The 12711-nt window shown below is 42.6% G+C and overlaps 1 protein-coding gene across 1 annotated transcript in view; it reads left to right on the plus strand.

Annotated features, from left to right (window-relative positions):
- The window catches only part of LOC308300953 (serine/threonine-protein kinase pdik1l-B), a gene marked incomplete at both ends in the record, with an annotated part of 7961 nt that extends 510 nt beyond the window's left edge, over window positions 1-7451 (plus strand). The window contains 3 exons of the mRNA XM_080744851.1: window positions 440-790; window positions 2169-2394; window positions 7213-7451. Of these exons, the coding sequence (XP_080600977.1) occupies window positions 440-790; window positions 2169-2394; window positions 7213-7451 (816 nt within the window). The remainder of the gene's footprint in view (window positions 1-439; window positions 791-2168; window positions 2395-7212) is intronic.
- Between the last annotated feature and the right edge of the window lie 5260 nt (window positions 7452-12711).

Below are 12711 nucleotides of genomic sequence, written 5' to 3' on the forward strand. Positions count from 1 at the left end.
TAACAGTACAACCATTTACAAGGTAACAAAAACTAAAAGAAAAATTAGTAATAGACCATTTAGACCAGTGGTCTTCAAAGTGGAGTGCAGGGACTCTGTGGGTTCCTTTTGGGAGGTCTAAATTGATCCTTACAAGTACGTAACTCTGACATCAAACGGGTTCATTTGGTCATTTGTATACTGTCAGAGTTAAGGGGAAACCTTGACAATGTCAGAGAACTACTGATATAGACAGAGATGCAGGTTTAAATGAATTCTGCTATGAATCTCTGTATTATCAATTCAAGGATTTCAAGGATCTCTCGTCCTATCACAATATATATATATATATATATATATATATATACAAATCCGATATCTCTGAAAAGGCATATCGTGGAGACATACATTGTATCATCTCTACAATATTTATCACCATATTGCCCACCCCTAACTCCAGGACAGGACTAACACCGGCAATGCCAGGAGCACGGTCACTTCTTACGACGCAAAGACCCCACAAAGACCCCGAGGCCCAGGAAGGCCCAGGAAGAGGCCAGCTCGGACGGGAGAAGAGCAGCCGGGAGCCCAGCAGCGCTGCCTGGCCCTGTGGCTGTTGATGGAGTACTGTGACGGGGGAGATCTGAACCACTACCTGCTCTCCAGGCCCCTGGACGCCGGACAGAACCACAGCATCGTTCAGCAGCTCGGCAGCGCCGTGGCCTTCCTTCACGGCCTGGGGATCAGCCACCGAGACCTGAAGCCCGACAACGTGCTGGTCTGTCTGTCACCAACGGGGCCTGTTGTCAAGGTCAGTCACTCACGACTGTGTGGCAGTGTCGGTCTCGGTCGGGTCTTAATATTGGCTTGTCGCACTGTTTGGCCTATGATTAATTTCTGCTGCTTCTTTTGTTTTTCTGCACAATGACCTCAAGCCAAATAGAATTGGTTCAATGTATAGTACACTACTTGACTGCGTATGGTGAATTAATAGTTTCGATTAATTGAATTCACTGTGATGTGCACTGGGTTGGAAAATGTATGTAAGACATTGTAGCTCTGAAGTTTTTCTCGTGAAAAAATGATATCAGGTTAGTATACTAAACACCATACATACACCAGCTCAGTGACCTTGTGGTTAGAGTGTCCGCCCTGAGACTGGGAGGTCAGGGTTCGAAACCCGGCCGGGTCATACCAAAGACTGAAAAATGGGACCCATTGCCTCCTGCTTGGCACTCAGCATCAAGGGATGCTAAGACATACTAGCGTCATGTCCAGGGGGTTTACTTGTACATTGAGCTGCATCACGCTACAGAATCAGGAGATAGGCACCTTCCCTTTCAAGTGCCCTATGGGCCTCATGGCTCGGCAGTGACCGCGGTTTTCCCGGTGTAGCTGTGCGCAACAGTGGGGGCGCGGGAGTGTAGGGAACACACACCACTGACTATTGCCGATGATGGAGAGGTTATATAGCTTTATGAAATGAGAGGCACTCTTGCTGATTTCGTAAGAGACTCGTCGCCAAGATATTTAAAAGTTATTTTGGGGAATTGGGGCCATGATGATAACCCTTATATTGTCTGTGTTATTATTTACAAACCACAATTATTCACGTGTGGCAAGATCGCGGTTCCACTAGTTTTACTAGTAGGCTCGTGTAGGCCTAGAAGCCTTTTCAGAAGTTAATTTAATGTTTTCCATTTAATCCATTTCCTTTATCCTTATCTAATCTTGCGCTAATACTCAACTGTTTTCACCAGGTTTTAAGGCCTAGTAGGCTTTTCAGAAGTTAATTTAATGTTTTCCCTTTAATGATTTTCTTTATCGTCATCTTGCGCTAATGCAACAACTGTTTTTGCCAGGTTTAAGGTCTTATTTTAGTTGTTTCTCATAAGCTCGCGACCCTCCTTGCCCATCGGCCCCCACCGTTGTGCTTAGGTTCACCGGGAAAACCGCGGTCACGGCTCGGCAAGGCTTACTTACTTTAGTATAGTATACACTCTTTTTATGCTATGCTAAGTGCGCAACGAAATGGCTAAGACATTTGTAATCTAGCACATGGGTCTTCAGCAGGGGGTCCAGGACCCCTAGGGGGTCCTCCAAATCTTTGAGTGATAGAAAGTATTTTTCTCCTTTTTTTATATTGACCACAGGCACTTGAACCCTAGATTTCCCCTTCCATCCTCTAGGTGGCTGACTTTGGTCTGAGCAAGATGAGCGAGGGTCTGGTGGAAGGCACCCAGCCCAGGCAACACTTCTCCTCTACCTGTGGCTCTGACTTTTATATGGCTCCAGAGGTGTGGGGCGGCCTGTCTTACACAGCCCAGGCTGACATCTTCTCTCTGGGTGTGATGTTTTGGGCCATCCTGGAGAGAATCACCTTCAAGGAGGAAGGCACCACCCAGGAACAGCTGGGTAAGTAGAGTAGCATGATGCGAGGAGCGCAATCCATGCGGGTTGCGACCAAAGTTGACGCCTCCTTACAGTTTTGTGACAGTACACTTCACTGATAGCTTACACGGTCAACTAAAAGGATACCTAAAAAAAGCCTTTGTCCTTTTTTTAACGTATAACATAGAATGACAGAAAAATCACAGTACTATGCAGAAAAAGAAGAAGAAAAACTCATAGAACACAATGCAAAATAATGGTATTAAAATCGTAAAACACAATGCAAATGAAAAATAATGGTATTTGCTAAGGATAGGCTTTGTTATCTGTTTATTGATTGTAGCGAAAATTAAGTTTTTAGTGTAGCAACATTTTCATAAAATACCAAAGAAGTGCTTGACGCAAGTGGTCTCCCTTTGCCTCCCTTCTGCATCGCGAGCCTAGCCTGGGTCTGACGTAGTGACTGGGTGGCGTCAACTTTGGTCACAACCCGCACGGATTGCGCTCCTCGCTAGCATGATTCATTTATGCGGCCATAGCTGCGTCGTTAGTTAGCCCGCCTGGTTGTTGCTGGTTCGAGGCTATTAAAGCCAGGCCAGCAATGGGTAGTTTCTATCTTGAACAAATAAAAAGGTAGTACCGAAAACTCCATACATCATCGGAGCATAACGGAGCACAACCATTTTTGTTTAAGAAGGGGTAGAGAGCAAAAGCTTATTTTGTACGGCCCTTCTTACCATGTCAAACATTATATTGTTATTATACAAAAACAAGTTTAAATTAAATGATGTTTACAGACTTTACACCCTAATTCTATTTTACATAAATGTTAATCAATCATAAAAAAGTAATGAATCATAGTCCTTATAAAATCAACTGTACAACTGTTAATGAGTGACTGCAATGCAAAACTGTTTAATATTATTGCAAACTTTTTATCAAGATCATTCAAGAGTTATAGCACATAATATTGAAATGCACTTTTCATTTCAGTATGAATAATTTAATAAAATACCATCTCTCTCCTTAAAAAGCAAGGGGGATGTGTGTCCTAATTGCTCCCAGAGTGCCGTAGAATGGCAATTACTGCTCCTAGTAGTTTTACGATGGGTAAATGCAGACAAATTTCACAGATGTTCAAATATACAGTGACAAAAACAGTCCAGAGTGGGGACTAAATTATTATTATGGCTAAAATATGGTAATTGTGTTATGCTTTTGTTAATCTTTCGCCAACATGCGTTTCAGACTCAAACGATCCATTATATAAAATGATACAGTAGTGATGTTAAACAAATCCATAAAATTGAATAAATCGAGCCATAGCTGATTACGTATACCAGTGTTTCTCAAACTTCTAAATGTCAAGGTTTCCCTTTAACTCTGACAGTGTACGAATGGAACCAAATGGACCCGTTAGGGTCCGTTTGGTTCCATTTGTACACAGTTACATTTGTACTGTCAGTTACAGACTTGTATGGGTCCATTTAGACCCCTAAAAGGAACCCACATAGTCCCTAGAAACACTGACGTATACCATCTCGTCATAGAGGTTTCAGTAGAGTCATAATGACGTCTTAATGATTCATAAATCTTCCCTCACTCATTGCTGAATAACTATTTCACCAAGATGCCTAGAAACTAACTGTGATTTCGGTGCTCACTTCAACAAGGGAGATCCAGAGTGGCATTTTCCTTTAAGGATTGAGCGATCTGCACCCACTACTTGTGATGACGAGAGAGACGGTCATTATTAGCTGGATTCCACATCCACACAACAGCCTGTTCACTGCCAGAACATTAATGGGTGTGGTTGAAGTGGGGTCAGACTGGCAGATGCTGGTTTATGGCACATTGCCCTCAAATGAGTTAATTGAATGCCACATATTAAAAAATGTCAGATATAATAGAATACATTTGTCACAGTTATGAGTCTAAATGGCATGGGGTTTAATATTGGTTCATGAAATATGCCTTGTGATGCAAGCCTACTTCTCTGGCGTTTAAACCATTTCTATGATAATATCTTATGACTCACAAAACATTTTTTTGTCACGAAGGCTAATACATCTAAATTTACCAAGAATTTGATGTGATTTTCAATCTCCCTTTGTCTAAATGGATGATTAACAGTGATGTTAAGCCTGTCAATGGATTTGATCCGAATAAGGGCTTGTCATGCTTTGACGTGTTGTGAGCTTGTAGATCGGCTATTTTCAGTGCTGCTGTAGCACTGGGCAGATGCTCTTTAGAGCAACAATGCTGACATCAGACTGTATTACAGACATTATGTCATCTCACTATCTATCTTCCTCCACACCGCTAGGAACTTCAATAGCACACATTTTATTGAATGATTATTCCTTGATTTGATTTTGTAATTCATCTTTGGACAGATATGTTGAAACTTGAAAGTAAGAATATTTTCTCCATTTTCTCAAAGTAGAATTTACGGAAATCCTAACACAATTCGTAAAACTGAAAAATAAATACATTATTTACACACACACACACACACACACACACACACACACACACACACACACACACACACTTGTGTGTGTGTAAATAATGTATTTATTTTTCAGTTTTGTGTGTGTGTGTGTGTGTGTGTGTGTGTGTGTGTGTGTGTGTGTGTGTGTGTGTGTGTGTGTGTGTGTGTGTGTGTGTGTGTGTGTGTGTGTGTGTGTGTGTGTGTGTGTGTGTGTGTGTGTGTGTGTGTGTGTGTGTGTGTGTGTGTGTGTGTGTGAATCTGCTATATCAAAGGTGTGCGGTTAACCTGAAAATAATGCATCACCTCTGGCCAATAGAGATTTCTGACACATTTTATATTTATTGCGACCGTAGGTCGCAGTTACTTGCACACTATCCAAACCTCCACCGGCTGTCCCTCCGTCACTCCCTCCGTCACTCCCTCCGTCACTCCCTCTGTCACACGTCACACGTCACACTTTTGCCCTGCTCATATCTCTGCAACCGTTGCCCCGATCCATGCCAGATTTTGCACACACACTCCTTGCCTGCCAAACTACAACCTCCAAGGACCCCCGGAGTTTCGGGGACCCCCAGGTCCCTGGGGGACCCCCAGGTGTAAAAAATTACCAAATGTGCAAAAATGACCAAATGACCACCCCAACGGGGCTGCTCTCTCTGTGTCACACACACACACACACACACACACACACACACACACACACACACACACACACACACACACACACACACACACACACACACACTCTCTCTCTCTCTCAAACATAATGTGTGACCTGCCAAGTGGCAAGGAATGTTGCCACTGTCCTCTCTCTCTCACACACACACACACACACACACACACACACACACACACACACACACACACACACACACACACACACACACACACACCCCTTCACACCAGGGAGTCCAGGAAGGATGAGCCTCCATGCTTAAATAAACAGACCTGGGTCCACTATCAAGATCTGCCTGTGCCACCATCTGGCTGATTTTTAAAAAACACATTTTTGGACACTGCTCCTACAGAATTTGCCCTAAAATCACACAAACCACTACACAGTATCTCTACAGTCACCCTGCTCCTACAGATTTTGCCCTAAAATCATGCACACCAGTACACAGTATCTCTACAGTCATGTAATCACAACGCATCTGTCCCATCTAGCGCCACCATCAGGACGATTTTGCACAAACTACTTTTTGGCCTATTTATGGAGATAAGCGACCAACGGTCGCTTATCTCCCGATTAGGGAGTCTTACTGGTACTAATACTTGGTGTGAGACTATCCTGCAGAGACATTACACCAATGGCTGTACAGGGGACAGTGGAGAAGATTTGCAGAGAGACTCAATCTTTTCTATATTATTTTCCTAATTTCCTGTCAAGTGGCAAACAGAACATGTTCTGCACCATGCTGTCAAAGCAATAATAGAAAGACTATAATACATGTCTGGTTTCATTCACAAAAATAGAGCTGGAGGAGCCAGCACCAACTTTTATGACAGCGATATTAAGGTTTAGCACCTCAGAAGCTCCCTCCCTTCACTGGATAGTATACACCATTAGGCAGAAAGGAAATGGGTTGGCCTGGAGATATTGCTGTTCTTGAACGGAAAGATTGGGCGAACACAACTCAAAGCAGGCACCCATTAGCTTCCACTTTGTCCAGGAGCAAATGGACAGAGGAGGTGGGATGCTTTTCACGGTCAGTTAAAGTGGCCTGTTATTTTACTTCATCTCTCAGACCTCCTCCTGACCACTTACTTATTTGACCAGGCACAGGAGATGAGGTCGCACTGACCGGAGCAGTGAGACTCAGTGGGTTAAAATGTCTTTCTCTTATTCCATCGAGTGTTTCGTTTGATCTATCCAACTGGAAGTCATCAATAGCCTTGTCTTGCCAAAAGCACATAATAAATTTGAACATACCTGTTAATTTTAGGTGGGTGGAGGCAACGTTATTTCTAACCTTTGCGTTTGAAATAATCGATTATGATTAATGTTTAATTTGTTTAATAGCGGAAAAGGCAGATATAACAAGCTCGCTTATAGATTGGCTATTTATGCCGCCACCATTGCACATTTCACTATGAAGTATAATACAGAGTGGTTAATCAGACTAATTGATTTTGTAGATTATAAAGTAGATACATTTTTTCTTGTCCATTGTGCAATTCAAAATTTTACACAAGTGTGATTAATTAGGTTAAAGGTTCTAAATGTCGGTTTCGATATTATTTTTGGTTAATTCCCCAGCCCTACCCCTTGTCTATTTCTCTCTGTGGCGCTTTCGCTCACATCTTTCTACTGCCCCCCTCCCCCCCTCCATGTTTTCCCCCTTCAGGCGCCTATGCGTGCAAGGGCCGTTGGCTGATCCCCCTGGGCGAGGCGCTGTGGGAGAACCCTAACCTCCAGCTCAACATCCCTGTGAAGTTTAAGAGGGCACCCCCGCTGCCACCCCCTCCCGGCCAGGCCATGTGCGGCCTGCTGCTGGACATGCTAGCCTCTGACCCGGACGCACGACCCTCTGCCGACCAGCTGGAAGCCCGCGTCCGCTCTGCCATAAAGGAGGACTCCCGCTGACACGAGACACGCAGCAGGGCTTAAGAGTCAAAAGGACCCTAATGGCCTGTTAATCGTTGGCAGCCAAAACATTGAAACATTGACCCGTAGGCTCGCCCTCACATCTGTCTGCACTCGTCGTGACCAAATGCTGCGATGGACCCAACTGGTGTTTGGCAGGGCCAACCCCAAATGCTTATGTTTGGTCTACTTAATACTTGATAATCTTACAAAGAACCTTTGGATGAACAATGTAAATGGCAAGGGACTAGCATAAATAATAATGATGAATGGATCTTAGTTGACCCCTGGAGTGGAAAACCAGGCTGTGTGCGTGACTATGGGCCCCCTGACTACACTGTCCTGCAGTTAGCATGTAGTGACGTTCATTCATATGCTACTCTTTATGTGGAGTTCTACTGGGATCCAGTGAAGTCTTATTTACTGTAAGCATCATGCTGTTTCTGGGAAGCTTGATTTCTTTTAAGTTGAATTCAAAGTGGTTTTATGTAATATAGACAGGGGCGGGTACAAAAAGAAAAGCTCATCGCGTCCCGCCCATCTGTCCACTTAACACAGCGACCTATCGGCTGCCGTGTTACGGTCAGATGGGTGTGCCACGAATGCTTTCAATCATTTCAAGTGGGCCCTGCATCCAGAAAAGATTGAGAATCACTGCTTTATAACATTTTATTGCAGTATTTCTTGGGAGGATCAAATCGTTTAAAGCAGGGGTCTTCAACAGGGGATCCTGTACCCCTAGGGAGTCCACAGAGTTACTACAGGGGGTCCTCCAAATCATTATGTGATAGAAACCACTTGAACCCTATGTGGGTCCATATTCTGAGAACTTTAGCCAAAAACAGAAGATTTACAAGCTCACAACGCCTCGCGCTGTGAGGCGTTGTGAGCTTGTAGATCGGGCTAAAGAGGTTTGGTGTAGAGGGGGAAAAAAGAGCAAGAGTGATAGGTCAAGATTAGTAAGTATTGACGGTTCAAGTGGTTGAATATCTGAAAACACAAATTGACATGAATCCAAAATACACTGATTATTGCGCTGTCAAACGATGCAACTATATGGAATCTCTGCACAGGTTGTGGGGGTCCCTGCTTCATCTCTCTCTCAACTAAGGGGTCCTTGGCCTGAAAACGTTGAAGACCCCTGGTTTAAAGGCAGGTGCTGAACTTCCAACTACAAAACTTAAAGACAAAAAAGTTCGCACACTGAAGCTCCCTTTTGCATATTTATTTTTGGCACCACCTGAGTGGGCTGAGCGGCGTTCCGAGAATACTGCTCTTCTTCAGACTAAAAATAAACACTGTGGAAAAATCATTGCACTGTCCAGCGCTTTGCAAGATTAACCTCAAACAAAAACAGACAACACAGCAAAAACTAAATATCTTCCCCCTTTGGCCTGTGGTGATAATTATAAGTTGTAGTTATAGTTGCTGTGGTAATGGGCTTCCCTGGGGGAGTGGAGAGAATGGTAAACAGGCAAAGTGCATGGCCTAAAAATATAGGCTACAGCCACCAAGTACGCTTTGTTTGCATGTAGATGTTTAAATCATACTACACACTCATTTCAAATCTATCAACATTAAACTAAGGTGCAGAGCTTTGGTTGAATTTTGCACTGCTATGAGATAAAATAATGTACCATGGCATGTGTGTATAATATACAGTACATGTTGGCATAGCTGATCTAAAGAGGGAAACGATAATTTTCTTTGTTTGTTTTGTTAATTGCATATCTATAGTCTACAAGACAGACAGCATTTCATCAAGTTAACCCTCTGTCGTATTGAATATGCTATAGTATTTCCAATGCACTGCCAGTTTCTCTTTTTTAATTTTGAAGCTTGAATTAGCATTGAATTGTATGAAATGTGGTAAAATTAAATTTGACTTGAAAATACAACAAATATCACCAGCATATTTCAATGTGATAACTGAATGATCACATATTACAAAAAAATATAAAATGTTTGGTGATAATCTATATCATTAGTCATGGATTCACCATTGTACTTGAATTTATGCTATTTGCTTTGGTTCCAACTGCTATGTAAATCTTGTGTGTGTGTAAATCTTTGGATTCTGTTAGGATTGTCCTGCAGCATTGTTATGTCCTCATAAACCAAATAAAGTCTTACTTACAAAACTGCTGATGACATTTTCGGCATGGTACTGAGTAAACATAAAGAAACAAAAACAAAGTGAGTCCAGATATATTTCAGAGGATTTTAATCATTTTCCATGACAAATGGCACAATTTGGGTCATATACTTTCTATTTTCCCTCCCAAATATCTAACTGGCACATTTCCACACCAAGACAAATGATTTGCCTATAAACCCTTTCCACAGCAAACATCAAGTGTCAAACACGGCTTTGGAGAACTGTTTTCTTGAGCAAGTAATGATTTACAATGAATTATTTCTTAAAATGCAGAAAAAAAGAGAAAGGAGTAAAAATCCTCTACAAGGTGCTCTTTGGTACAAATAGGTGACAATTGCTTTACAAAAAGAGACCAAGGCTCTCTTGTGGCAAAATAATTATGACGGTGCGGTGGACAATAGCCGATGCAGAGGTCTAATGACAAGTGTAGGCAGGGGAGGTTATGAGGCATTGTGAGCTTGTAGATCGGCTATCCTCAGTGAGCAACACACAAAGTACTGTACAACTCAGGCTTCAGTTTATTGCCTGACTTCTCGTTCTCGGCTCCCCTCTGAATGAGGTAACGTTAGACAAGAGATATTGACATTTAATGTGTATTCTTGGTCCTCTGTCCCATGCTCCACTGGCCAGCCAATAACAGATAGATATCATTTGAACTCCACACCACTCTATCAAAGAGAATACACAATCAATTTGACACGTTAGGAATCTTTACTGTTGTGTTTGGAGTGGCAATGGTTGTCTGTTACCATCCATGTAGTAAATCCTAATATCATTTACACATCTGCTTTATTCATATCGAATTATTGTGTTTTAGTCTTGTAGGGCAGTGGTTCTCAACCTTTTCAGGCCGTGACCCCCGAAATAATCATATTTCAACTGGGGACCCCCCCCCCCACGAGCACTAAGAGTTGAGGCATAACATTTTGTGAAAATAGCAGATCTACATGCTCACAACGCCTCGCAACGAGGCGTTGTGAGCATGTAGATCGGCTATTTTCACAATTTCTGCCTCTAATATTTGACAATTTGGCCAATGTTTAATTTGTAATTTTAGAGGTATTAAAAAGTCCTTAAATTGTCACTTTAGAAATGTGCATAATACCCACTATACACTTAAACTTTATGTTGGTTTGTTTAATGTTGAGTGAGAAAACAGTGTTGCACATTAAGTTAATCATCTGGGGACCCCCCAAAATAATTTGGCAACCCCCCTGGGGGTCCCGACCCACAGGTTGAGAACCACTGTTGTAGGGGAGTAGATTATGCAGATTTGGTTGTGTGCCATGTAGGTTCCTCAAGCCATAAACCCTGCATCTCACCATCTTCTCAGGCTCCATGTCCACAGCCACAGTACAGGTCCCCTCTGACTTACAAAATGCATTTTGCACCAAGTCATTTCAGCTTTTGTATCATGAAGAAGCTAGGGAAACCCACCCTAGCTTGTAGGTCGTCCTCAGACGAGCCCTCCAACTTCGCTTCCAGTCATCCCGGTTCTCCATACATCCTGCCAGCTCGTTGGTGCTTTAGGCTCCTGCATCTTTCTTGAGTACATCCACATATGTTGGTGTGTGGCATCCTCGTACGTGACCACATGGGCACCGGTCACTACCCACTACATTGTACCACTAGTTTTTGTAACATTGGTTTTGTAGCTGAACAATGTTTGATGTGGTTACTTTTACAGACCTTAATTTTACTTCAAAATGGTGAAATAGTATTATTTATGGTCAAATATAACAAATGCCAAAGCTTTGTTGACCTGAGCTCAAATGGAACCTAAACACAGGCTGATATTGACCCATCAGGCAAGCTATTATTAGTAAGGAGTGCATGTGGGTTCAACCATCCCAACAAAATACTTGACTTTTTCTCATGACTCATACTCGTTCACTTGAATAACCTTCAAGATAAGCACCCCTCCTCAAAAATTTCTTAATTTTAATAATGACTATAGTTGAGATAATACTCCCTGCCTCAGCACAGACTCAGCCCTCCGTGAATAGGGAACAGTCTTTTAGGATTTCACAGCCAATAAGCAGGAGTGAACGAGCGTGGAGAGAAAGAGCAAAAGTATACTGGCACATTCCTCAATGCGTCAGTCCTGCAACACTACCTCGCAGCAGCGCAGCAGTCACGACACGGCGGCAGCATCCAGGAAATTACGCACAGCCTCAATCATCCCGGGCTGAGGGGGATCTATATGAGACACAGGTCGACGTTATGGTGTTTCTCCCTTTTATTGTGGGCCATTTTTCAGATGACAAACCATTTACAGAAACAGAGTGAGGCCAAACTGAGCACTCAGTCATTGTTCAATAGACAGGTAACTGATGAAGATGTAATTGGATCGGCTGTGTCAAATGAGCCAGTAAAACACTCTCATAGGGCAATCACCAGGGGTCTCCCACGAGGTCCGAGACCCTTGACATTGGAAAAGGCATTGCAGGAAGTAACAGTATTGCAGTAAGCCGAAAAGAATATACCGGTAGAGGTTATACTCATGAAAACCTGAAAGCTGGATGTTGAAAGCTAGAAAACTACTGGTGAGACTAAAGCAGGGGTCTTCAACGTTTTCAGGCCAGGAGGACCCCTTAGCTGAGAGAGAGATGAAGCAAGGAACCCCAGATTCCATTTAGTTTAATCGTTTGACAGCACAATCATCAGTGTATTTTGGATTCATGTCAATTTGTCTTATCACATATTTAACCACTTGAACCGTCATTACTTAATAAACTTGACCTTTCACTCTGTACTTACTGTGCTCTTTTTTACCTTTTAAACCAAACCTCTTTACCGAAAATAGCCGATCTACAAGCTTACAACGCCTCGCAGCGCAAGGCGTTGTGAGCTTGTAGATCTGGGATTTTTGGCTCTCAGAATATGGACATTCAAGTGGTTAATATAAAAAAGGAGAAAAAAAAGTTTCTATCACACAAAGATTTGAAGGACCCCCTGTAGTAACTCGAGAGGACTGTACTACAGACTATACATTAAGCTTTAGAGTTGTACAAGCTTTGGAGTTGTACAGACGGTAATCTCATCAAATACTTTGTCAAAGTAAGACAAGACATGTCATTGAAATAAACTTTATTCCTTGAG

The sequence above is a fragment of the Nannobrachium achirus genome, assembly GCF_963921795.1.
Source record: "Nannobrachium achirus genome assembly, chromosome: 16".
NCBI classification, from domain to species: domain Eukaryota; kingdom Metazoa; phylum Chordata; class Actinopteri; order Myctophiformes; family Myctophidae; genus Nannobrachium; species Nannobrachium achirus.